The sequence below is a fragment of the Mesoplodon densirostris genome, chromosome 16 (genome assembly GCF_025265405.1).
Source record: "Mesoplodon densirostris isolate mMesDen1 chromosome 16, mMesDen1 primary haplotype, whole genome shotgun sequence".
Lineage (NCBI taxonomy): Eukaryota > Metazoa > Chordata > Mammalia > Artiodactyla > Ziphiidae > Mesoplodon > Mesoplodon densirostris.
This window is the reverse complement of record NC_082676.1, coordinates 36,036,228-36,060,040: the sequence shown is the minus strand read 5'-3', so window position 1 is coordinate 36,060,040 and position 23,813 is coordinate 36,036,228. Positions and strand designations below refer to the sequence as shown.

At 49.0% G+C, this 23,813-nt stretch overlaps 1 protein-coding gene across 1 annotated transcript in view; it reads right to left on the bottom strand.

The window, feature by feature from the left end:
* The window catches only part of COL26A1 (collagen type XXVI alpha 1 chain), a 176,990-nt gene extending 172,443 nt beyond the window's left edge, over window positions 1-4,547 (bottom strand). The window contains 1 exon segment of the mRNA XM_060078616.1: window positions 4,390-4,547. Coding sequence (XP_059934599.1) covers window positions 4,390-4,547 — 158 coding nt within the window.
* Between the last annotated feature and the right edge of the window lie 19,266 nt (window positions 4,548-23,813).

The following is a 23,813-nucleotide window of genomic DNA, read 5'->3' as shown; positions in this document are numbered from 1 at the left end:
GGGGACCCCACCTTCATGATTTCATCTAAACCTTCATCTTCATAATTACCTCCCAAAGGCCCCACCTCTAAATACCATCACATTGAGAGTCAGGGTTTCAACATATGAATTGTGGGATGGTGGGAACATAAGCATTCAATCCATAACACCCCCTGATATGATATAACACGATCCACTGGGCCAACTATAAAGCGTTCTTGTCCTCCCCCACCACCATCAAAAAAAAAAAGATCCTCAATCTAATCAAACATTTACACCTAATCTCTAACATAGAAGAGATACAGGGCATAGAGGATCCAATTATTTACACCACTGGGAAGCAGTCAGCCAAATCTAGAACCTGGGATTCTACAGGACAACTGGCCTTCTTCACCAAGTCAATGGCAGGGGGAAAAGCCTTCTTTTATTAGTTTTTTTAAAGTATTTATTTGTGGGGCTTCCCTGGTGGCGCAGTGGTTGAGAGTCCGCCTGCCGATGCAGGGGACGCGGGTTCGTGCCCCGGTCTGGGAAGATCCCACATCCCGCGGAGCGGCTGGGCCCGTGAGCCATGGCCGCTGAGCCTGCGCGTCCGGAGCCTGTGCTCCACAACGGGAGAGACCACAACAGTGAGAGGCCCCCGTAACGCAAAAAAAAAAAAAAAAAAAGTATTTATTTGTTTGGCTGTGCCAGGTCTTAGTTGCAGCACACAGGATCTTTAGTTGCAGCATGTGGTATCTAGTTCCCTGACCAGGGATCGAACCCAGGCCCCCTGCGTTGGGAGTGCAGAGTCTTAACCACTGGACCACCAGGGAGGTCTCTGGAAATGCTTTCTTTTAAAGGAGAGGATTCTCCCACAATGAAAAAGACTAAAGAGACATAACAAGCAATAAGAGGACAGGAAGTTGAAGGTCAAAAAGCAGTGAAGATGGCTGGGCCGTGGGGAGGCTTCACCCTGCCACCACTTGCCAGAGCAGAGAATTCTAAAGCATCTAAGAATTCCTCATTTGAACTTGGCTTTCCAGGTCACTGTGAAGGTATTACTCATCAAGGTTAGAGGATAGGACCTACTTATTTAACCATCCGTTAGCTTGATTCATAACCTGTAGATATTCAGCCCTGTAGTATGTGGTCTCTCTTTGTTTTCATGCCTCGGGTCCTGTGCAGAAGGAATAGGTTTATGGAATGCGTGCCACTCTTCAGGGCAGAAGCATAAAGCAACTCTGTCCCTCATCCCCTGTGCCACGAACCCGCCCTCTGGGTGTATTCATTCCTTCCTCTGCTTAAAATCCAGGCAGGTCCCACCACTCTTCTGGTTTCTCTTAGAAGAACATTCCCACTCCAAGAATATTAACTTTTATCCAAATTAAAACCTCTCCATCAACAGCTGGGAGATGTGCACCCCAGATGGGGTGCGGGGCCCCCTTTCTGGTTCTCACTCCTCGTGCCCGGATGACTCGCTGCTATGTTGGACCCTTTAGGGTTGGATACAACAGACAAGACTTCTAATCACCATCTGTGAAAGGGAGGGAGGGAATGATCAGGGGAGGGAGGCGGGGAGAAGAGTGAGATATACATCCATTAAAGAGTTTCACCAATGTGTTATCCTTATACTGGGAAGTTCTTCTGGGAAGAACAGGGCTGGGCAGCTGAGAGGCTCCATCCTTGTGCAACCCTGCCAGTCAATTAATGTTACATTTCCCTTTAGCTTTTATTTGGCATCCGAACAACACTGTGGATGACAAAAGTCATGAGTGGCCCAAGCACAGGGCTGCAAGATTCTACTGGAAACAGGCCTCTAAGGAATTGAGGTCCTCTTCTTTTTGCCAAAATAGCTTCATCAGAGGGGCCCACCCTGGGCTTGTGATGGAGGTGACCAGAGCAGAGCATCCCTGGGCAAAGCAAGATGCCCCCAGCACGTGTTAGACACAGACACCCAGCCCAGGAAGGTAGGTACAGGTACACACACACACACACACACACACACACACAGAAAGGAGAACACAAACTGCCAAGAGGAGCAATAACCATGAAATAAGACTATTTGTCAAGAAACAGCCCTATAGCCCTGCCCATCAGCTGAAACCAAGCCACTGTAAACAGATGTATGGAGCCAAGCAGAGGCCAAAGCTGTGAAGAGCCCTGTGCCAAACGCCGTCCCCAAGGCTTCTGCTTCTGGAGCGAATAACACACAGGAACATGTGACACCAGGCCAACTCCAGCCCATAACTCGCCCAGACCCGAATCAGGTGCCTGCAGTGCCCACGCAGGGCTTTGCACGGAAGGGCTCAGTTACGGTCCGGAACACCCATCTCAAGCATCTGGAACCTGCCCCAAGTCCTTAACACCCCCCAATATCCTATTCAGAAATCCATTTTCCACGAATTCATCCAGATCCTCCCTGAACCTAATTGTACCTTCTCCCTGCTCCCAGCCTGGTAGAAAGAGTTCTGGAAGATTACATTTGTTTGGGCCTCTTTTTACTTGTGCTAAAACTATCCTTTCCAAGTGTCTCTGGAGGTCCCCAAGTTCCAGCCCACCAAACGCTAGAACCCCCATCCCCATTCACTGGTTCCCTTCATGGACTTCCCCTCTGGGCCCTCTCTGCATGCAGAGTCCAGGCTGCAGGAGCCTTCCCCCACCCCCACCCCACCCCCACTCCCAGCCCCCAACACACACACACTTTTGAATTACAAAAGTAATACATGAATGTACCCTCCTTGTAAAACATGCAAACAAGACACAAGCAGACAGAGGGGAAAAATGGGAGTCCTTTTTCACTCTCTCCCCTAGTCCAGCCCCAGGTCTCTCCCTATAGGTAACTGCCAAAAATGGTTTCCTACCATCTTTTTTTCTGGATAGATAGATAGATAGGTATCTAGATATAGATCGAATTTTTTTTCATAAGTGAGATCATGCTATACGTATCATTCTGCGATTTGAGAAGCTTAGTTTTTAAAATATGCTCCTATAGAAGTGTGCAGAGTCCACACGACTGTGGGTGTTTGGAGAGTAATACTAATAGGAGCCTTGGAGAAGTACTTCCAAACAAAATGAAGGAAATAAAATTGCACGCAAAATTTTCCTGAAGCACTTTAAATGCTCTTCTGAGAACCGCCTTATCCAGCCATTAAGCGTACTGCTCTTCTCAACACAAAATATTCCTGTCTCCTTGATACAAGACGTTGCCAGAATTCACCTTGGTAGCCCTCCCTGGCTTGGTAAACACCATGGAGGACAGAAGAACTGGGACCTGTCTCTTGCTTTGCTCCATAAACGATAAGCAGAGTGGTGCCATAGAAAGCACAGGATTTGGAGAAAGAAGACAAGAGGTGAGCCCTGAGTTGCCACCGAATTTGGGGACCTCTCTCTGAGCCTCAGTTTCCTCCGTTAAAGGAAAGATAATACTCTAATAGCTAACCCTGGGGTGGTTTTAGGATCAAGAGATGGATGCTACCAATGCATGTTGTGTGTTCTAGAAGGCTATTACAGCCGTGTGAGTCGTAATTACTATTAAATGGGAAAAGCTAAATTCGAATGAGTTACGCAGATGAGAGATTTGGCAACTTTTACTTGAGTACTTAACGCGTTTTCTGGGGGAATTCAACCACGGATTGAGAAGTTGCTGCCCTAACCGTCCTGGGGTGGCCAGGGCGCCACCTGCCGGCGGAGGAGGAGGACGCGGGTGGGTCCGGGCACCGCGGGCTCCGTGACCCTGCTCCCTCTCCGACCCCACCACGGACTCATGCGATCGGAGCCGGCACCACGTTCCCAGGTGGCTGGGGAGCCGCAGCCGAGGCTCCTCCGCGGGCCCAGTCCCAAAGACCGGACGGAATCGCCCCTCCGGTGTCCCTGGCGGCCGGCGTGAGAGTAGGGGGCCCGGATGCAAGGCCTTGGCATCGCGGGAACCTGCTCCCCAACACAAAGCCCCAGCTGCGCAGGTGAGCTCGGCGGAGCCACGTGAGCCGGTAAACGTCCAGGAACTGAGCCACCGAGCCCGAGCCAGCCACGGTCACCCCTTCGCGCGCCCCCGCCGCAGGTCTGAGCCACCTCCACCCGGATTCGGGAGCCGAAGGGGCGAAGGTTGGGAGAGCAAGGAAAGGAAGGGGGGTGGGCGCGGCCAGAGACCACCGGAGTCCCAGCCCCGCACCTTCAGTCTTTCCGTCCCGAGCCCCCAGCCCCCACTGTCTGTGCCCCGATCACTCCGCGTCCCCAGCCCCCCCCAGTCCTCGACCGCCCCACGCCCCCAGCCCCCAATCCCACTTTCCCAAGCCCCAAACCCCGCCCCCGCGCCCCCAGCCCCAGACCGCCCCGAGACCCGGCAGCCCGCGCCCCCAACCCCCAATCCCAAGATCCCAAGCCCCAAACCCCACCTCCGCGCGCCCCCAGGTCCCGCCGCCCCCAGCTACTCACCGGCGGCTCCCGTAGCCGCTGCCGGGAGAGCCGGAGCCCTGCTCAGGATAGCCGTGCTGCTGCAGGGCTGCGGCCGGGAAGGGGTAGAGGAAGCCGGTGGCCAGCGCCGACCCGCAGAGGCAGCAGCACGCCCAGGGCAGAAGCAGAGCCAGCTTCATCTTGCGCGGCCGCCCGCGGGGACCCGGAGTCCCGGGCGGGAGGACAGTCGGGAGCGCACCGACGGCCGGACCGAACCCGCGACCCCCGCCGGGAGCCGAGCGAGCGCGCCGGTGAGCGAGCGGAGCCCAGGTCCGAGCTGGAAATGTCTGGGGGGCGCCCACGCCTCTCAGGGCCGCCTTTTCAAATTCGGCGAGGTGGGCTCTGCGCCGTCAAAGGGGGCGTGGGGCTTTCTCATTAACCCTCGGCGGTCCGGGGCCGAGGAGGCGGCAGTGGCGGCAGAGCTGGGGTTCCTCCTCCGCTGGGGGTCCGGGGAGCCGCGCGCCCCGAAAGCCAAATCTTGTGCCTGGGTCCCCAAACACATGCTCTTTAGAACCTTCCCAACCAAACCCTCTTCGGGTCGCAAGCGCTTACGGAGTACCCACTCTGTGCCTGGCAAGTTCACCTGGGCAGTGTTGTTTAATCCCTACAGCACTGCTCTCTATATAAGGTGGTGCCGTTCCCATTTTTCAGAGGTACAAACTGAGGCTCAAAAAAGTTAAACAGAAAAAATACACACTCCTTGTCCAAGGCTCTTTTGACCAAACCATTGCACACCCAGACTTCCCCAGAATTCTATCCCCCTTTCACCTCCAGCCTCTACCTTGCCAGCTGTCTCTCTAAGCTGAGAAGCAGCTGGGAAGGAAGGAAGCATTTGATGTGGGGTGAGAAGTTGTCCCTAGACTCACAGATTCATGAGGCATCGTATCTGGGAAGGAGCTGGGGGAAGATGTAATACAATCCCACCTTTTACAAATGGGAAGGCTGGGTCTCAGATCGCACCCTGAGCCCAAGGCCAGCCTGGCCCCAAGTTGGTCTTTTCTGGACTGCAGGATCCCCATAGGGCTTGTACCCAGCACAAAGCAGGGGGGACCTGAAATCCACCCTGTGCCCCACTCCCCCAGGGAGAAAGTCTTTTTCTAATTCTCCCCAGAGCAACCAAGGGTTGGCAGAGGTCCTGAGGCCAGCTCTGTCCCTGCTAACAGTGGGGAACTCCTAGTCTGTAAAATGCCAGTAGGACTGGAGAGAAGCCATCAAGTATGGAAGTGCTCCGTGGACTGCAACCCATTTTGTAAAAGAACTGTGGGATTGTTGTTAAAGGAAGAACCGGAAGATGCTGTTGAAAATGTGGAGGGAAAGGGCCGCTCCCAGGGCTTTTGTCCTCTTGTTTACATATCCCAATATGTATCCATATGTACATTTCCCCTATGTACCCTCTTGAGTACAAATACCAAGATATCATCTCCAACCCCCTTTATCCTCTCCCCAAACCACCCATTCAATTCCCTCAAATCCTACCTGGGCCTTTTATTTCTTTCTTTTTGGCCACTAGGCATGCAGAATCTTAGTGGGATCTTAGTTCCCCCACCAGGGATTGAAACCTTGCCCCCTGCAGTGGAAGGGTGGAGTCTTAACCACTGGACTGCAGTCCCTTGCCTGGGCCTTTTAAATGGAACTTCCACACTTCCCAAGTCCAGAGTTTCCATCTAGGAATCGGCATGAACAGTCCATCTCTGAGTGGACAGCCCCCTAATGGGAAACGTCACTTGCACCTAGGACCACTTCCTTCATCTCGCCCTCCATCCTTTTCTCAAGGCCTAAAAGATTTGGAGAATTTGGATTATCAGGGGATTTTCAGTGCCTCCCCCAAAAGGAATCTGAACTGTGTTCCTTGGGCTGTTTTCCAACACCCAATAAATGATGAGGTCATCCTCCCCCCCTACCCTGCCAGGATTTTGTAAGCATCTGTCTTCCTCCTTTCCCTCCTTTACTTGCATAGTGAGATTTTTTTTTTTTTTTTTTTTTTTCTGTACGCGGGCCTCTCACCTTTGTGGCCTCTCCCATTGTGGAGCACAGGCTCCAGATGCGCAGACTCAGTGGCCATGGCTCACGGGCCCAGCCGCTCCGCGGCATGTGGGATCCGCCCGGACCGGGGTACAAACCCGTGTCCCCTGCATCGGCAGGCGGACTCTCAACCACTGCACCACCAGGGAAGCCCGCATAGTGAGATCTTAAAGACCAGAGGAATTCCATGTTGCTGTAAATTGGCTTTATGCTGTAGACATTGCAGTAAGGGAACAAGAATTTAGTTTTTATCTTAAATTCATTTTTCCAGTGCCATGGGCTGCACCCAAGCTAGAGGGACCAAGGACAGGAAAGGATACCACTATTCCGTAACTGCAGGATTATTTTAGGATGAAAAGCTTTAGGAAAAGAATTAATACATCCCAGAAACTTCAGGACTAAGGCAGGTCTAGTTTGGTCCTCTGTTTCACTTCTAGGACAAAAAGTTCATTCTGGCCCTGTGAACATGTATTGAGAAACTTCTGTGTGTCCAGCACTGTCCTGGTGCAGTGAACACTCTTAGAGAAGCAAATAACATAGTTCTCACCCTCAGGATGCTTACACTATTCTTTAGGAAGCATTAAAATGGGCTTTTTTTTTTTTTCCTTCAAAAGCCAGCAGGGGGACTTCCCTGGTGATCGAGCGGTTAAGAATCCGCCTTCCAGTGCAGGGGAGGCGGGTTCAATCCCTGGCCGGGGAACTAAGATCCCACATGCTGCGGGGCAACTAAGCCTGCACGCCACAGCTAGAGAGCCCACGCACCCCAACTACTGAGCCCTTGTGCTCTGGAGCCCCTGCCACAACTAGAGAGAAGCCTGCAGGCCACAACGAAAGATCCTGCGTGCCATAACAAAGACCCGACGCAGCCAAAAATAAATAAAAATTTTAAAAAGCCAGCAGGCAGTCTGGAGAAATACTCTGCAAACAAGAGGAGGTTCCATTTAGAGGGCAAGGGATTAAAAAGACAAAGATGCAGAAAATCAAGAAATGTGATATCACACACACCACTCAGATGCAGAAGCCCCAGGTCTGCTCCTGGTGCCCCTGCTGACTTGCTGGGTGACCTGGAGTAAACCCCTTCCCTCTCCGGTCCTCCCCAGCATCTTCATTTGTAAAATGAAGAGTGGACTGGCTTGTCTCTGAAGACCTTTCCAGTTGTGGCCTTCTATAATTCACTTTGCCTTCATCCTCCACTCCTATCACCAAGGCAGCTGTGGATAAACCCAACCCTAGCAAGCCATCACTCTTGTAGGCAAGATTTCCAGCGGCAGCAGTCCCGTAAGGGGGGGCCATGGGAGCCGAGAAGAATGGAGAAGGATTCTGTGGTATCACATTCTAACCCCTCCCTCGCCCCCAGAGGACATCAGGTAGTAGAGTCCAACTCCAACCGGTACCAGCTGTGTGACCTTGGACAAGTTACCTAACCTCTCTGAGCTTCTTCATCCATAAAATCAGAATAATAACTGTACCTAATGTATGGGTTTGCTAAAAGAATTCAATGAATTATTCACACAAAGTGCTTGGAATCATGTGCCTGACACATTGTAATGCTCAATAAATGTTCATGATTATTATTTGCAGAGCTTTGGTGAAGGATAAAACTGAAGAATGGCCCCCTTTTCAAAGCCCCAAGTGGGCTTATACCCAGGAGTGCTTGGAGCTTTCTCAGGAGACTCTGGAGCCCCGGGATAAACCTGGTACATCTTTCTCTGTGGTAGACAATTTAAAATGAAACTTTATTTTAAAACAAATACAGGAATAGTATTGAATAGAATGCGCCATTTGCATTATTTTTCAAGATAAAACATACTTGTGAGTGGTGGCAACAGCGGGAAAGTTTGAGCAGCCCCTAACTGAAGGGCGTACTGGTGCCCTCAGAAGGTCCAGTGCCTCCTCAAACGTCAGCCACCCCGGCTGGCCCCTGATCCAAACTCCACACGAGTACTGGTCTCTGTATTTCTATACTGTGCCCGCGGCACTCACCAAATACATGCTAAAGCCCCAGGAGAGACAGAAGCCACTGTTCCCAAGAGCCCAAGAAATCAAGCATTGAAGCCTTGGAGTTGGGACCGGGGTCGTAGTTCTGGCTCCCTCCTCCTCTGTTCCTTGGTGATCTTCAGGCATCATACAGCGTGCCCCCACCCCCAAACCTCGATAAAATGGAAACTGGACCAATGAGGGTCAGCAGGGCGCCACTGAGCCCTTAACTCCTCGACCTCTCACCACAACTCTGACACAGACAATCAGGGTTCTCAGAATCTCCCCATTTTTCATCATACAAGGAGATGAGAGAAGTGATCTGTCTGCGATCTTGTGCTCTCTCCCCCATCTGTAAGTTCAAAAGCGCCTTAGAAACGGGGTTGTTTGTACAAAGAGGGATCAGATTTCTTGGTGGAGGTAGACAAACCCCCCAACAAACACAAACTAGAGAAGTGGGCTCCTCTGCAACTATGTTTCCAGGCCCTTCTGATAAGAAAATATCAGTCAGCATCCTCTTAGGCAGACAAAAAGCAGATCTTCACTTCTGCTGAAGTCAGCAGAGAGACCAACTGAACGGAGAAGTAAATACTCATCAAGCTGAAGCCAAGGTAAATATTGACCTTCTGGCATGATAAACCCTCCTGTTAATCTAAAACAGAAATCTCCCCCTCCCCCATGAGTACCCTTATAGGACATGGATCCTGCAATTCTCCCAGAAGTTCAGGGAAGCAATAGTAGGGACAGCCTGGTTTTCATACTGATCTCTCTAGCAGCCCATCCTCCCAGCTGTTCCAGATCCCAGGCCAGCACAGGAATGGGCTGGATTGACTCAACATAGCGGGACAGTTGCAACAAAGGGCCTTCTTTGTTTTGCTCCAAGCTTTCTGTACTTGGCCAGGGGCAAAATATGAGCAGAATGTGGATATAATGGAAGATGCCGACTCTGAATTTTCTTCTTTACCTGGACACCCGCAAAATTCCACCCAACCCTATAAAAGGGAACACTTCCTTGCTCAGCATACCTGTTTCCCTAAACTTTGGCAGTGAAATAGACGTGCAGAAGACGGCAAATTAAGACAAATACTTCATGCATCTAGGTCTTTTTTGCATTAACATTCATGTATGGCTTTAGCAAGTCGACTGTCTCTGTCTTCTCTTGTAAGAAATAAATGATGACACAGACACACACACAAAAAGTAGACAGCAAATTAGATGGCTACCACCATAGCCCATGATCTTAAACACAAATTTGGAAGGGAAAATGAAGTATTAAAAGCAAAACCTAAAAAACACTAAAAACATGGAGTCTGCCCAACTGCCAATGCCAAAAGCCCAACTCAAACGTGGTGATAAGAAGTTTGACTGCTGACTAATGCAGCCACAGCTAAACAAATGCTTCCGTAAGAACTTAATGAGATTACTGGGAAAAAATGAAGAAAGGGGATGTCTTTTTCTGGCTGGCTGCTATAACAGAATCCTATAGACGAGGGGGCTTAAAAACAACAGAAATTTATTTCTCACACTTCAGGAGACTGGAAGTCCAAGATCAAGGCACAGCAGATTCGTAGCCAGGTGAGGACTTGCTTCCTCGTTCACAGAGAGCTGTTTTCTCACTGTGTCCTCACATGGTGGAAGGCGCAAGGGAGCTCTCTGTGGTCTCTTTTATAAGGGCACTAATCTCACTCAGGAGGACTCCACCCTCATGACCTAATCACCTCCCAATAACCCCACCTCCTAACCTTGGAGGTTAGTATCTCAACACATGCGTCTGGGGGAGCACAAACATTCAGTCCATTACAGCTATAAAATAAAGAAGAGACAACACTTGGGGAGTGTTGGCTTAACAAGCTTTATCCTCGCACAGGCATGAAGATGTGGGGGGTTTAGACACATTGAACCCATGTCAATGATATCCCTCTCTAGCTGCCCCTAGCTGGGGGTCTGTGGTGGGGGCTCTGCTCAGGGCTCCCCACCCTGGTTCTCCATACCCCCTCCACTGCCCAGTTCTGCAGTTCAGCACTTAGGGCTCCTACATGAGAGCTTGCTGGTAAAACAAACCAATTGTGAGTGAAAAGGAGAGCCATCAGGGCAGGTAGGTAACAAGAGAGACGTTGGGCTTAGAAAAGGAAAAGGGAAAAAAAAACATGCAGGAAAAAAGAACTAAACTTGTTCTCTGAGCCACAGGGATGAACTGGGGGCCAATGGATGGAAGATGTCAGCTGAATATAAGGAAGAACTTTGAAATAGGTTGTCCACAGTTGGATTTAGCTGCATGGTGGGTCGAGGGGTGAGTTCCCCATCACTAGCGGGATCCAACCAGAGAGTGGGGTAGCACCTAGTAGAACCATTATAATTAAGCAGAAAGCACTACCTATGGCCCTGAGACCATGATTCTTGAACCTCAGAGGCAAGAAAGGGATTTAATTAACTAGAATTTTCCCTGAACAGGCATGAATAAGTATGGTAGACTTTACCAGTGCTCACCAACATCTGGATCTCCTGTCATCTCTGGGCACAAAGAAGACCTCCCTTACCAGCCTCTCTTGCATTTAGGCAAGGTCATGTGACTAGCTCTGGCCAGTGAGCTCTGAGCAGAAGGGAGCTGTGCCACGTCCAGGACAAAGAGGAAAGAAAGAGTATGAGTTCTCTCCAAGCCCTCTCTGTCCCTGCCACAGCAGATGTTCTCCAAGGCTGGGCCTTTGTCAGCCTGGATCCCTGAGTGCAGAAGACACTCCCCACCACCAACCCTCTAACTAGCACTGAACATCTTTTGTTTTGTTCAGCCATTGGGATGTTAGGGTCAAGTTGTTACAGCATCATCCAGGGTTTCCTGACTAATACACTGAGGACGTATGTGTGGTTTGGTGCCTTGGTGCAAAGGGGTCTTTTGCCCTGCAGGAGCTGTTACAAAATGACCACATGAGGGCTAGGTTGGACCTTCTGATGCCTGTCCATCTGCATTTTTGCAGGACCTAGGTCGCACTTTCCCAGCTGTGTCCCTTATTCTCACTGCATTTTTGCAGGACCTAGGTCGCACTTTCCCAGCTGTGTCCTTTATTCTCACTAAGTCCTAATCCATGACAACCAAACTTCATAGGTGAGGGTAGATGCTGGCCCTGGTGGTGGCCAGCCAAGTTAGGCATCACTTTCACCCTTAGTTGGACCTACAGGATCCTTAAGAAGGATGTAAATAAAGAGGCATTGCCCCTGATGCCGTATGATCCAAAGTCAGCAGCTCCGAGGAACGAGTGGGGGCTGAAGGTCTGGTTCAGGGACATCCATGCAGAGTTGAGAGAGGCCTTGAAACAAGAGGAAGGATTTAGACCAAGCTGAGAGGCAGGGAGGGCGCTGTGAGTGGTAGCCTGGCAAAGGAGTGAAGGTGGATCATGTGCTGTGGTGGAAGGGCTGAGGAGTGGAGGACCTGGGATGGAGGGGAAGGGGCATGCTCAGCTCAACACACCTGTGCACACACCAGGTACACGCATGTGTGTGCAGGCACAAACCCCTTCTAGAGCTGGAGAGAGGCCACTGCCCAAAGGCAGCTGTCCAGGTGAGCGAGGGCTCTGGCCCCCTACACATTTCTCTCCCCACCCCTGATTCTAGGAATCATCTTCAACTCAGCTCCCCGCTGGAAGCCCAGGGTTCATGAGAAAACCCATGAGAAGGAGTCGTTTGTGGGACTTTGGGGAGCCCCCAGGCTAAGGGTGGCAATAGGGGACCAAGGTCTTCTTATAAGCAGGTCTAAAGTCAGAGGGCTGAATGTGGTGAGGATTGCAGATCCGAGAGCAAAAATCAAAGGTGCGTGCAAAAGCTGGACCCTGGAAATCGCCGACAGGGTGGTGCTCAGTCCTATTGCTCTGAATGCCCGAATCCTCTAAGCACCACAGGCTGCTGCCACCTACTGCCCCTCGGACCACTGCATCCTCATCTCCTGGAGGCCCCCAAACTCAGCACGTTAAAACTGAACTCGCCTCGCTAGGGCCACTGCCAGCCCATGCTCATGCAAATTAGGGAAAGGTGCCCCCTGTTTTCTGGGTGGACATAGCCCCTGTCAGGCTCAGCCCTCAGAGCCCAGGCTGGATGTCAGCTCCCACTTGTCCATTTGGAGAAGCAGCAGGACACCTACTCACCAGCCCTGTGGGCCAGCCCCACCGTGTCTCTTCCACCTGGAATCCGTATCAAAGTGTTACTGCGCCCCCCACTACCCAAACTGAAATCCAGTCCCCCTGCCCCAATAGCTGATGGAGTCTCCAAGTCCCATCTATTCTAGATAACTCTTCAATTCATTCCCTGCACACTCCCACCCCTGCCAGCTCTCATGGCCACCACCATTGCCCTTGTTCTGTCTGGCCTTTGTCAGGTCCTCTATGAGCTTTTAGAATAACTTCCTAAGAAGTCCCCTGGCCTCCTGTCTCCCCTCCCTCTGCCCTTTCTTCTGCCTGGCTGCCAGAAAGCTCCTTCCAAAACACTCTGTGATCCCCTCGCTCTTGCTGAAAGAGACATCTGCTGCTGCCCCATCATCACAGGGAAAATCCTCACTTCCTTGACTGGGCACTCACATCCTCTGCCACCTGTTCCCGTCCTGCCTTCCTTGTCTGTCCTGCTGCCACACCACCCCCACTTCCGCCTAACCCCCACCCACCCCATGCTCCAGCCACAGAGCAACACCTGCATTCCCTCAACAGGTTGAGATCTTTCCCACTGCCATGGCTTTGCACAGATTGTTCTCTCTATCTGGCATGTTTTTGGCATAGACTGAATGTTTGTGTCCCCTCCAAATTCATATGTTGAAATCCCAACCCTTAATGTGATGGGGCCTTTGGGAAGTGATTAGGTCATGAGGGTGGAGCCCTAATGAATAGGATTAGTGCCCTTATAAAAGACCCAACAGAGCTCCCTCCCCTCTTTGGCCATGTGAGGACACAGCAAGGTGATGACCCTCTATAAACCAGGAATCAGGCCCTCACCAGACACCACATCTGCTGGCACCTTGATCTTGGACTTCCCAACCTCCAGAACCATGAGAATTATCATCCCCCCAGTTCATGGTATTATAGCAGCCTGAATGAACTAAGACACTTCCATCCTCACTCAGTCTCCTCCTGGTGAGCCTTCTTCAGAATGCAGCTCTTCACCAAATCCCCCCAACTAGGATTGATACCCATCCTGTGCTCCCAGAGGTCTTTCCACAACCTTCTTAGTCCACATCCACTTCCACTTGCCATGGTTACTTCTTAACATGTTTGCTGTCTCCCCTACCACACATCACACACTCTAAGAACAAGGGTAGTTTTCCGCCCATCTCTGTCTCCCTGGGCCTAACAGCATCACACTCAGTCCAAGCTAAATAAATATTAGCTGGATATCTGAGTAAATCAATGAACCATTTGGTTCGTTTTCCCAAGCCCCCAGGAAGAGGAGGGCCGGTGTTGGGAACCTGAGCACACAATTGTTTACTCTGTATTCTTCCTTCTTTGCATGTGACAAAGAAAAAGAGAGAAGCACAAATGAAAATGTCAGGTGGGTCCTACAGATGACCAGACCAAAGAAGGAACTTGCCATTCATTTCAAGAGAGACTGGTATCTAGCCCACTCACATCTCTATCCAAAATTGAGTTTATCCTAACTTAAGAAAGTATTGTCAGGTGCAATCTTCAAACCAGAAGTCTCCAGATAGCCCCGTAAATACCAGCCCACCAACATCTTACAAGGATTTACCATGTTGGTCTTTGTTGCACATAATCAAAAACACCTTCCCAGTGCTTCTCGGAAGGCATCTTTTGCTGAAAAGCAGAGAGGAAGGTAGACCATGTTCCCTAAGGGTGGTTTTGCACTGATACCAAGACCCAAAACAAAGAGAATGAAAATGTTGTTCCACTTGATAAAACCTCACTGCAGGGACTTCCCTGGTGGCGCAGTGGTTGGGAATCCGCCTGTCAATGCAGGGAACATGGGTTCGAGCCCTGCTCTGGGAGGATCCCACATGCCGCGGAGCAGCTGGGCCTGTGCACCACAGCTACTGGGCCTGCGCTCTGGAGCCTGCGAGCCACAACTATTGAAGCCCACGTGCCACCACTGCTGAAGCCCATGTGCCTAGAGCCGGTGCTCCACAACAGGAGAGACCACTGCAATGAGAAGCCCGCGCACCGAAACAAGGAGTGGCCCCCACTCACCACAACTAGAGAAAGCCTGAGTGCAGCAGCCAAGACCCAACGCAGCAAAAAATAAATTAATTAATTAAAAAAAAAAAAAGAATCCGCCTGCCAATGCAGGGGACACAGGTTCGATCCCTGGTCCAGGAAGATCCCACATGCCACAGAGCAACTAAGCTCCTGCACTACATCTACTGAGCCCGCATGCCACAGCTACTGAAGCCCGCGCACCTAGAGCCCGTGCTTCACAACAAGAGAAGACACTGCAATGAGAAGCCCGTGCACCACAACCAAGAGTAGCCCACGCTCACCGCAACTAGAGAAAGCCTGCACACAGCAACAAAGCCCCAACACAGCCAAAAACAACTAAACAAATAAATAAATAAATTTATTTTTTTTAAAACTCCCTTCAATTTACTATCATGAAGTATCTGTTTGAAGTCAAGACAAGTTCTAGATAAGCCCTTCATTGAGAAACCAGGAAAAAAGGGGAGGGAGGTGAGAAAACAGCCAGAGTGGAACTCAGATTATAGAGTCATTAATTAAGACCATGACAGTCCATGGAATTGCCTTTGATTGGAAAAATAGATGACTGCAGAATTAAAGGCTTTGGGGGAAAATCTTTTCATGCTTAAGGAGAGCCAAAACTTATTTCAAAGATTTTAAAATTAAAGCACTATTAAAGCTAAGGCGTTGGTTGTGACCAGAAGACCCTGTCAATTTAATCAAAATCTTATGGGGAGGAGGGGGACAAAGTAAGTGACCCGTTTTGTTTCAAAGCCCTGTACAACTGTCTGGTTTCACACACAGGCTTTTTTAAGGCTGGCCTGGACACCCTCACAGAGCCACCCAGAGGGACCCCGCCATGGGGTCTTGCGGGGGAAGCAGCCCCCAAGTCCAGCGTGCACCTCTCAGTGCTATCCAGAGGCTGCTACCCACCTGGTGTGAGGGTGGGGCTCAGGGTGCAGCACCAGCCTGGTCCCGCCCAAATCTCTCCCTGGTGTCCCCACTGGCATCTCCTGGCCCTCCAGCAAGCATCCAGGCCCAACAGAACCCCAGCTCAGACACTTCCTACAGGGTGCTTTGGGCAACTTTTTTAACCTCCCTGAACTTCAGTTTCCTTCTCTCTCTGTGAGGTGGAAAGAATATTCTCACCCAGGGTCACTAGGAAAATCCATACCTATATACATTTATACCGACAATATTTGAAAAGAACTGGGCCTATGGAAGCTCCATGTGTATTGATTCTCTTCCTCACTTCCTCTCTCTAACCCTTCCTTAAGTGACCTTCAGAAAAGATGGTTCTAGAATGCAGATCATATCATTGCCCTCCAGGACTTTGCAGAGGGTGCCAAGGATTTAGATTTGACCGCACTTTGAGCCTGATGCTCTGACCAAAAGGCCCTCTTGGCCTCACCCCTGGCCCTGCCTGCTCTCCCTCAAACACCTGCCATGGCTCCCGATTGCCTACAGAATAAAGTCTGAACTCTCGTTGAACTGGCATTTTTCGAAGCCCTTCATGAACTGGCTTCAAACTACCCTTCTGGAATCACCTCTCACTGCTTCCTTCCTTACCAGCACATATCCCAGAGCAAGCCATATACACAGCGTTGGGGAATTGCATGAGCTAAGATGCAACAGTACCTGGCTCAGTGCCCAGGACCCAGAGGACTTGGGGAGACAGATAAGTGAACCCACAGATACAAGCAGTGTGACACCTGCATGGAGTGTGTAGGGAGTCCCAGGAGAGGGACTGGCTGCTAGACCAGCCTGTGGCAGTTAAAGGTGTCTCAGAAGAGCCCTATGTGAGCGAAGACCTAGGGATGCGTAGGAGTTCACCAGGGAGAGAAAATGGGGACAGTGTACAGAAGGGGAAAGGAGGAGCAGGGGCAGAGAAGATGTGGGCGAGGGCAAGAGATGAGGCCAGTACAGCTGGACTGGCACAGACACATCATTAGGGGCTTAGTGGGCCAAAGCTGTCCCATTGCAGAGGATGGAGCCCCCTGGAGGAGTTTCAAGAAACAAGGGACAAGAAATAATCAGGTTTGCATTTTAGGAACATTTCTCTGGCTGCAGGATGTAGAGCAAACAGGCGCAGGGAAGGTGAGAGGCTGGGAAACCAGTTCAGAGGCTCTTGCAGAAACCTGACTAGAAGTGGAGATGGCGACAAGGGAGCAGATTAGAGAGAATCCCCCAAACTTTCTGCCCAGTTAGAGCTGCATTGCCCAACACAGTAGCCACCAGCCGCTTGTGGCTGTTGAGCTCTGGAGATACATCTGGTCCAAAGTGAGATGGCTTACACATCTGGCATACACAACAGATTTTGAAGAGTTAGTTCAAAATTTTTTCTATTTATTTATTTATTTTGCTGCGTCAGGTCTTCGTTGTGGCACGCGGGATCTTCATTGCGGCATGCGGGACCTTTTTGTTGTGGTGCGTGGGCTTCTCTCTAGTTGTGGCGTGTGGGTTTTCTCTCTCTAGTTGTGGTGCATGGGCTCCAGAGCGCTTGGGCTCCAGAGCGCATAGGCTCTGTAGTTTGCAGCACGCGGGCTCTCTAGTTGAGGCACGCGGTCTCAGTAGTTGTGGCACACGGGCTTAGTTGTCCCGCAGCCTGTGGGATCTTAGTTCCCCGACCAGGGATCGAACCCACCTCCGCTGCACTGGAAGGCGGATTCTTTACCACTGGACCACCAGGGAAGTCCCTAGTTCAAAATTTTAAAAAGAATGTAAAATAGGGGCTTCCCTGGTGGCACAGTGGTTAAGAATCCTCCTGCCAATGCAGGGGACACGGGTTCGGGAAGATCCCACATGCCGCAGAGCAAGTAAGCCTGTGCGCCACAACTACTGAGCCCACGTGCTACAACTACTGAGCCCACGTGCTACAATTACTGAAGCCCGCACACCTAGAGCCCATGCTCTGCAACAAGAGAAGCCACCGCAATGAGAAGCCCACACACCGCAACGAAGAGTAGCCCCTGCTCGCCACAACTAGAGAAAAACCATGTGTAGCAACGAAGACCCAATGCAGCCAAAAATTAATTAATTTTAAAAAAGAATGTAAAATATCTCACTAATAACTTCTATATTGATTCTATGTTGAGATTATATTTTTGAGATACTGGGCTAAATAAAAGTGTTAAAATTAACTCTGTATTTCTCTCAAATGTTTTTTTTTTCTTTTTTCTCTTTTCTCTCTCTTAAATGTTTTTAATGTGGCTATTAAAAACTCAAAATCACGTCTAAATCTTACATTCTATTTCTATTGGGTGGTGCTGGATTAGCGGGACCATGGAGGGGGAGGGGGTGCCTACAATGACTCTGGGTATCTGCTCAGGAGACTGAGTGATGATTAGGGTGATAGCGGGTACCACACGCAGCCCCAGCTTCCTGGATGCAGGTATGGTCCTAAGCGCCTTAATCCACATGCTCTTTTCATTCCTCCCAACAATCTAATGAGGCGGATGCCAATGTTATCTCCATTTTGCAGATGGGAAAACTAAGACACAGAGAGGTCACAGGCAGAGCAGGGATGTGGACCCAGGCAGTCTGACTCCAGGGTCCAGGCTCTTAGTCGCAGCCGATACTGCACTTCTAGAAGTCCCATGAACTGAGGTTGGGAACGGGGGAGCAGGCTGGCAGGGTGAGTGAAAAAAGGAATTCATTTGAGGATGCGTTGAATGTGGATATGCCTCTAGGATATCCAAGAAGGATATTTCACTGGAAGGACAGGCCTGGAACTCAGGGGGTAAATCCATGCTGGGGACGGAAACTACAAATCACTGCGCAGATCATGACGAGAGAAACAGCCAGGATAACTCTCCACACAGCCTGTCCTGAGCCCCTTCCTTCCTCCCTCACCCCCTAATGGCCCACCTCCGACATATACAGGATCATCGATTTGCTGATTCATTTGACAAATATTTATTGAGTGCCTATGACATGCCAGGCCCTTAAGTGGGACCTCCAGTCATTAGTGCTTCATAAGATGATGCAATAACACAGCATCATCCACGAAGAATCCCTGTCACAAAAAGACATGGAACCTCAATCTCATGAAGCCTCTACGTTTAACCATGAATTTATTGGAAATACGGGAGACAGAGGAACATGTTAGACAATACCAGAGGGAAGCAATCAGCCAAGTCCAAATGCAGGACGTCCACCAGGCCAGTTGACCTGGTTTCTCCCAAACACAAAGGGCATGAAGGAAAAAAAAATGTGATTAAATTAGATCAAAATTTAGATTAAAGAGACTTAACCAAATGCTATGGTATCCTGGATTGGATCCTGGGACAGAAAAAAAAGATATTAGTGGGGAAAAAAACTGATGAAATCTGAATTAACTCTGAAATTTAGTTAATAGTAATGTATTCATGTTAATTTCTTACTTTTGACAAATGCACCATGATTGCCCAAGATAGTAACATTAAGGAAAACTGTGTGAAAGGTATACAGGAACTCTTGTACCAGCTTTGTAACTTCTTTATAAATCTAAAATTATTCCAAAATAAAAAGGTTTTTTTTTTTTTTTAAAGAGAGAGGGGCTTTAAAAGTATAAGAGCCAAATACAATGGATGGCCCTTGTTTGGATCCTGGTTTGAACAAATCCATTGTAAAAATGTCTTTACGACAATAGGGGAAATTTGAATATGGACTGGATATTAGATGATATTTCTCAGGAATCGTTGTTCATTTTATTAGGTGTGATAATGACATGGTGGTTATGTTTTTTAAAAAGCCCCTATCTGTTAAACACATGTATGTACCGGTGAAATGACATGATGTCTGGGATTTACTCTAAAATACTCCGGAAAAAAAAAAGTGGTGATGGTAGATAAAATGGGGTCGAAAATGGTTGATAATTGTTAAAGCAAATGATGCGTATATATTTAAGTTGTCCATATTGACAAGTGAAGAAGAGGAAGGAAGCGGGGAGGAGGGGGGTGGAGGGGGAGGGGGAGGGGAAGGAAGAGGAGGAGGAGGAGGTCTGTTAATGGGTTTAGAGGCGTCCCTCTGAGATGGAACAGTTTGATCATCAGCTTGCTCTGTTTCCCTGATCAAGACTCACTGCCACTCCCAATGCAGGGGGCCCGGGGTTGATCCCTGGTCAGGGAATTAGATCCCACATGCATGCCACAACTAAGAGTTCGCATGCCACAACCAAGGAGCAGGTGAGCTGCAACTAAGGAGCCTGCCTGCTGCAACTAAGACCCGATGCAACCAAATAAACAAATAAATATATATATTTTTAAGTCTGCTCTTAAAAAAAAAAAAGACTCATTGCCAAGCCACCAAGTGACCCACATCTCACCCTAATGTTGGCACCAGCAAGGTAGCAGGACAGGGTAGCAGCAGGGAGTTGGGTCCTGGCTTCCCACAGCCTTCATTCAAATCCTGGATGGCCTCAAACAGTCCCTGTACCTTGGTTCTACCTTCTATAAAATAGAAATGAAGGTAATAATAGTACCTACCATGAGGGGTTGTTGAGAATTTTAAAGGAGTGGATAGGTGCAAAGTGCTTCAAGTTGGGTGTGGCACCCAGTAAGGACTCAGCACATGTTAGCTGATTTCATTACCATTAATACACGTTCCCTAGCCACTGTAACCCGGTGACCATCGTGTTCCTGTCCCCTGCTCCCCAGCCTCTCCTGGACTTTGTAACGTATCCCATATGAATGCTAAGAATTGCTTCAAGTTGTTTGGCTACAACTGTGCCTTTTAGTTTTCACATGCTCCTAATCAGAAACAATTTGATTAATGCCCTTCACCATTTTGAGAGTCTTCAGATGGGTCAAAGAGATCTCTTTTCAAGTAAGAATTTGCCAAACTCTCTGGCCTTTCCTCATAACTAGCTGATGACAGAAGTGATGTGATGGTGATCCTTGATGATTCATTTGCCTGGGGGAGAGGGGACCTCATGTCCTGTGGCACCAGACTCTCCCATAGTCTGTGTAGGAGTGAGCACGCATTTGATTTATGATCTGCCCTGCTGTCCTGCAGCCCAGCGTCCTGTCCAGCCTTTGCAAGACAGCTGTGCCGTGAGCTGAAAGACATTGAAAGGAATCCTTTGCTGACCCATCCTCATCTGAGCACACTTGCTCTTTGCAGGGCAGGTATGTAACTAGTCAGTTTACATGTGACAGCATTACACAACACAATCAAGCCTCTTTCTGGCTCCTCTTGTGGTTCTAATTTGTAGAAATCTTAAGTGCCTTTCTTAGCAATTTTTCATGCCTACGGAGAAAGACCATTCCACAAAACAGCGTTACCCTGGAGTTGGGCCAGGTTTGCACAGTTCTAAAAATCTGATGGTGACGGAGCCCTTCCCAGGTACCAGGAACTGAGCTGAGTGCCTGGGGTGGGTTAGCACATTTGTCCTCAAAACAGTCCTACAAAGCAGGTGCTATTATCATGGCCATTTTACAGGCAAGGATACCGAGGCACAAAGCAGTTAAGTAACTGATCTAAGGTCACCCATCTGGGAAGTTATGGAGCCAAGCTTTGAACTCAGACCGTCCAGCTGCAGAGCCCAAAGTCCTTGTAGCACTGCTTTGCACAGCAACTCACCCAACAGGGACAGCCAGGGACTATAAAGTTCCTGTCTGATATGTTGGGATGTTTTTCTGATGGCTACTGAACTGATTGGATCAAACCATTTTGTTGTTGATGATGGTAATGATACTGCTTGGTTGGTTGGTTGGTTGGTTTGGTTGGTTGTTTTCCCTGCCTGAATTAATTCTGGCTCTGATGTGTCAAGCATCTTCATGTACATTATCTCATTTTATCTTCCCAATTATCCCATGACATGCTGATTACTATTCCTATCTTACAGAGGCTCAAACAAAGACTTATGCTTACCCAAAGTCATATTACTAGTGTTTAGACAGAGTGCACAAAGCTGAGTTGCCAGTGGCTATGGGAGAGGGCCTTCGGCTCATAGACTAGAGGACATGATCCTGACCTCCAAACTTCCACCAAGAGATTCAAAGAGAAAAGCTGGAGGTGAAACAGAGCAGGACTCTCCCAAGGCACCAATGGGAGGACAGCTACAGGAAACCTGCCTTCTTCTCCTCATGTTTCCTGACTTGCAGTCACCATGACATGAGGAAAACAATCTTCCCTTCCAAAACTTGCTATGAAGATTGATTAGATACCAGAGGCAAAGTGCTTTGAAGGGCAGTGATGGAGGAAACACCCTGTGTTTGTGTTTGGCTTGATTCCCAAGGGACTTCAGACAGCGCTTAAGGCCATTGAATGGATCTGCTCTGGTGGCTGGGCTGCTTTGTGTGACAAAGGAATTGTTTCCCAAAACACGTCTCCTGGAAGGGCTGCCAAAATCACCAGGCTCTGCTCCACACCCAGGCAAGTCTTCCTTCAGCCTGGCCATCACGCGAGGAAAAGGAAACTCACACAGTCAGTTCCACCACGGGCTGGTCCATGAAATGTTGACATGTACTTAGACATCAAAGTGTGCCTTTGGAGAAAACAATTACCAAATGTTTTAGAACATGACTCCAATATGTAAATTTTATTGGGAGGAAAGAAGAAGATGAGATCAGTGGATGAGACGCAGTATCAAACCACAGAATCAGGATGGAAGGAGTATCTCAGGACACTTAGCCCAACCACATCCATGGTCTATTCCTCCTCTCCCAGCCAAGGAGTCAACAGCTTGTATCTGAACACCTTACCCACTGGGCAGGTGGTATATGAATTACTAGCTGATGATAAGTAAGAGAAGAAACACATCATAGAGGTTAGCCGATGTTTTCAACATAAATATTCCTATCCCAAGCCATAGGCATCGTTAGTTTGGGAACTTTGAAAGCTGATTTTATAATATACTCTGTGGATGACACTGAAGGAAAACAGGGGCTGTTATACATTGCTGGTGGAAATGGCACAATCTAGGTAGAGGTCAAATTAGCTCTATTTATTCAAATCAAAAAGTGCACATATCCCTGGTAATCCAGTGGTTAAGACTCCATGCTTCCACTGCAGGGGTCACAGGTTCGATCCCGGTCGGGGAAGTAAGATCACACATGCCATGGAGTATGGCAAAAAAAAAAAAAAAGTGCATATACCCTTTGACCCACTTCTGGGAATTTATCCTACATATATACCAGCGTATGTCAGAAATGAGATACACATAGTGTTTGTTATTCATTGCAGCACAGTTTGCAATGGTATCATGCTGGAAACCACCAAGTGTACATCAAAACAGATCTGGTTAATTAAAGTATGGTACATCTACATGGCAGAATACTGTGCAGCCGTAGAAAAGAAGACAAAAGCTCTCACTACACTGATATGGAAAGATCTCCAGGCTCTACTGCTAAGTGAAGAATAGAAAAGCGTGGAGGAGGATCTATAGAGCATGATGCTTTTTGCGCAATAAAGGGAGAAATAAGGCCATATACTAATACTTGCTTATATGGGGAAACAATGCAAGGTGCATGAGAAATCAAGAAAAGTGGTTCTATATTTGGGAAACGGGTTGCAGAATTGGGGGGGATGGGAACAGGTGGGACAGAGACTTCCTCCGGATTTTTCTTTTTCTAATTTTTATTTTTAACCATGTGAATTTGTTACCTATTTAAACACACAAATAAGCATAAATAAAACAAAATTTAGCCTTAAGTTTTTGGAAGAAAGTTGGTGAGCAGATGGTAGAGAGTCCCATTTAAGCCAAGGTCTCCTGAGCTTTCTCTTCTCCATCCCCCTCCGTAATCCAGCCTTCCAGCTCAGGGATCCACCCCTGCTATGGAATGCTCCATTCCCTCCCCACAGGGAGAGGAGACCTTGCTTTTCTCTCCCTTCCTGGGTCTTGCATCTCCAGGGCCTCAGACTTTGTCTACAGGCTACTGAAGCACTGCCAAGGCCAAGGGGAGGACTGCGCCCTGGTTCCCAGGCTGAGGAAGGCTATTGTGGGCAGGGGGTTTCCTACTTCAGTTTCTCTAACAACCAGCATTGCAGCTAACTTCCTTCCTAATTATTTAAGAAGCAAGCACGTCTCTCCAAGTCAAATAGCAATTGTTTCAGGAGACAACGTGATCTAGTCTCATAGGAGGAAAAAATGTTCCTCCTGTCTCTTGGGAAATGATGACCTGGCATTATCCTGCTAGGGCACCTTGGATGCTCCTCCAGCCTGGCCTGGAGGGCAGGTGCTGTCACGAGGAAACAGCTGTTCCCGGCTCCTCTTCCCTGTGTAGGGTACCACGCAGCACCCCCCCAACGAAGGTCTTCCTGACC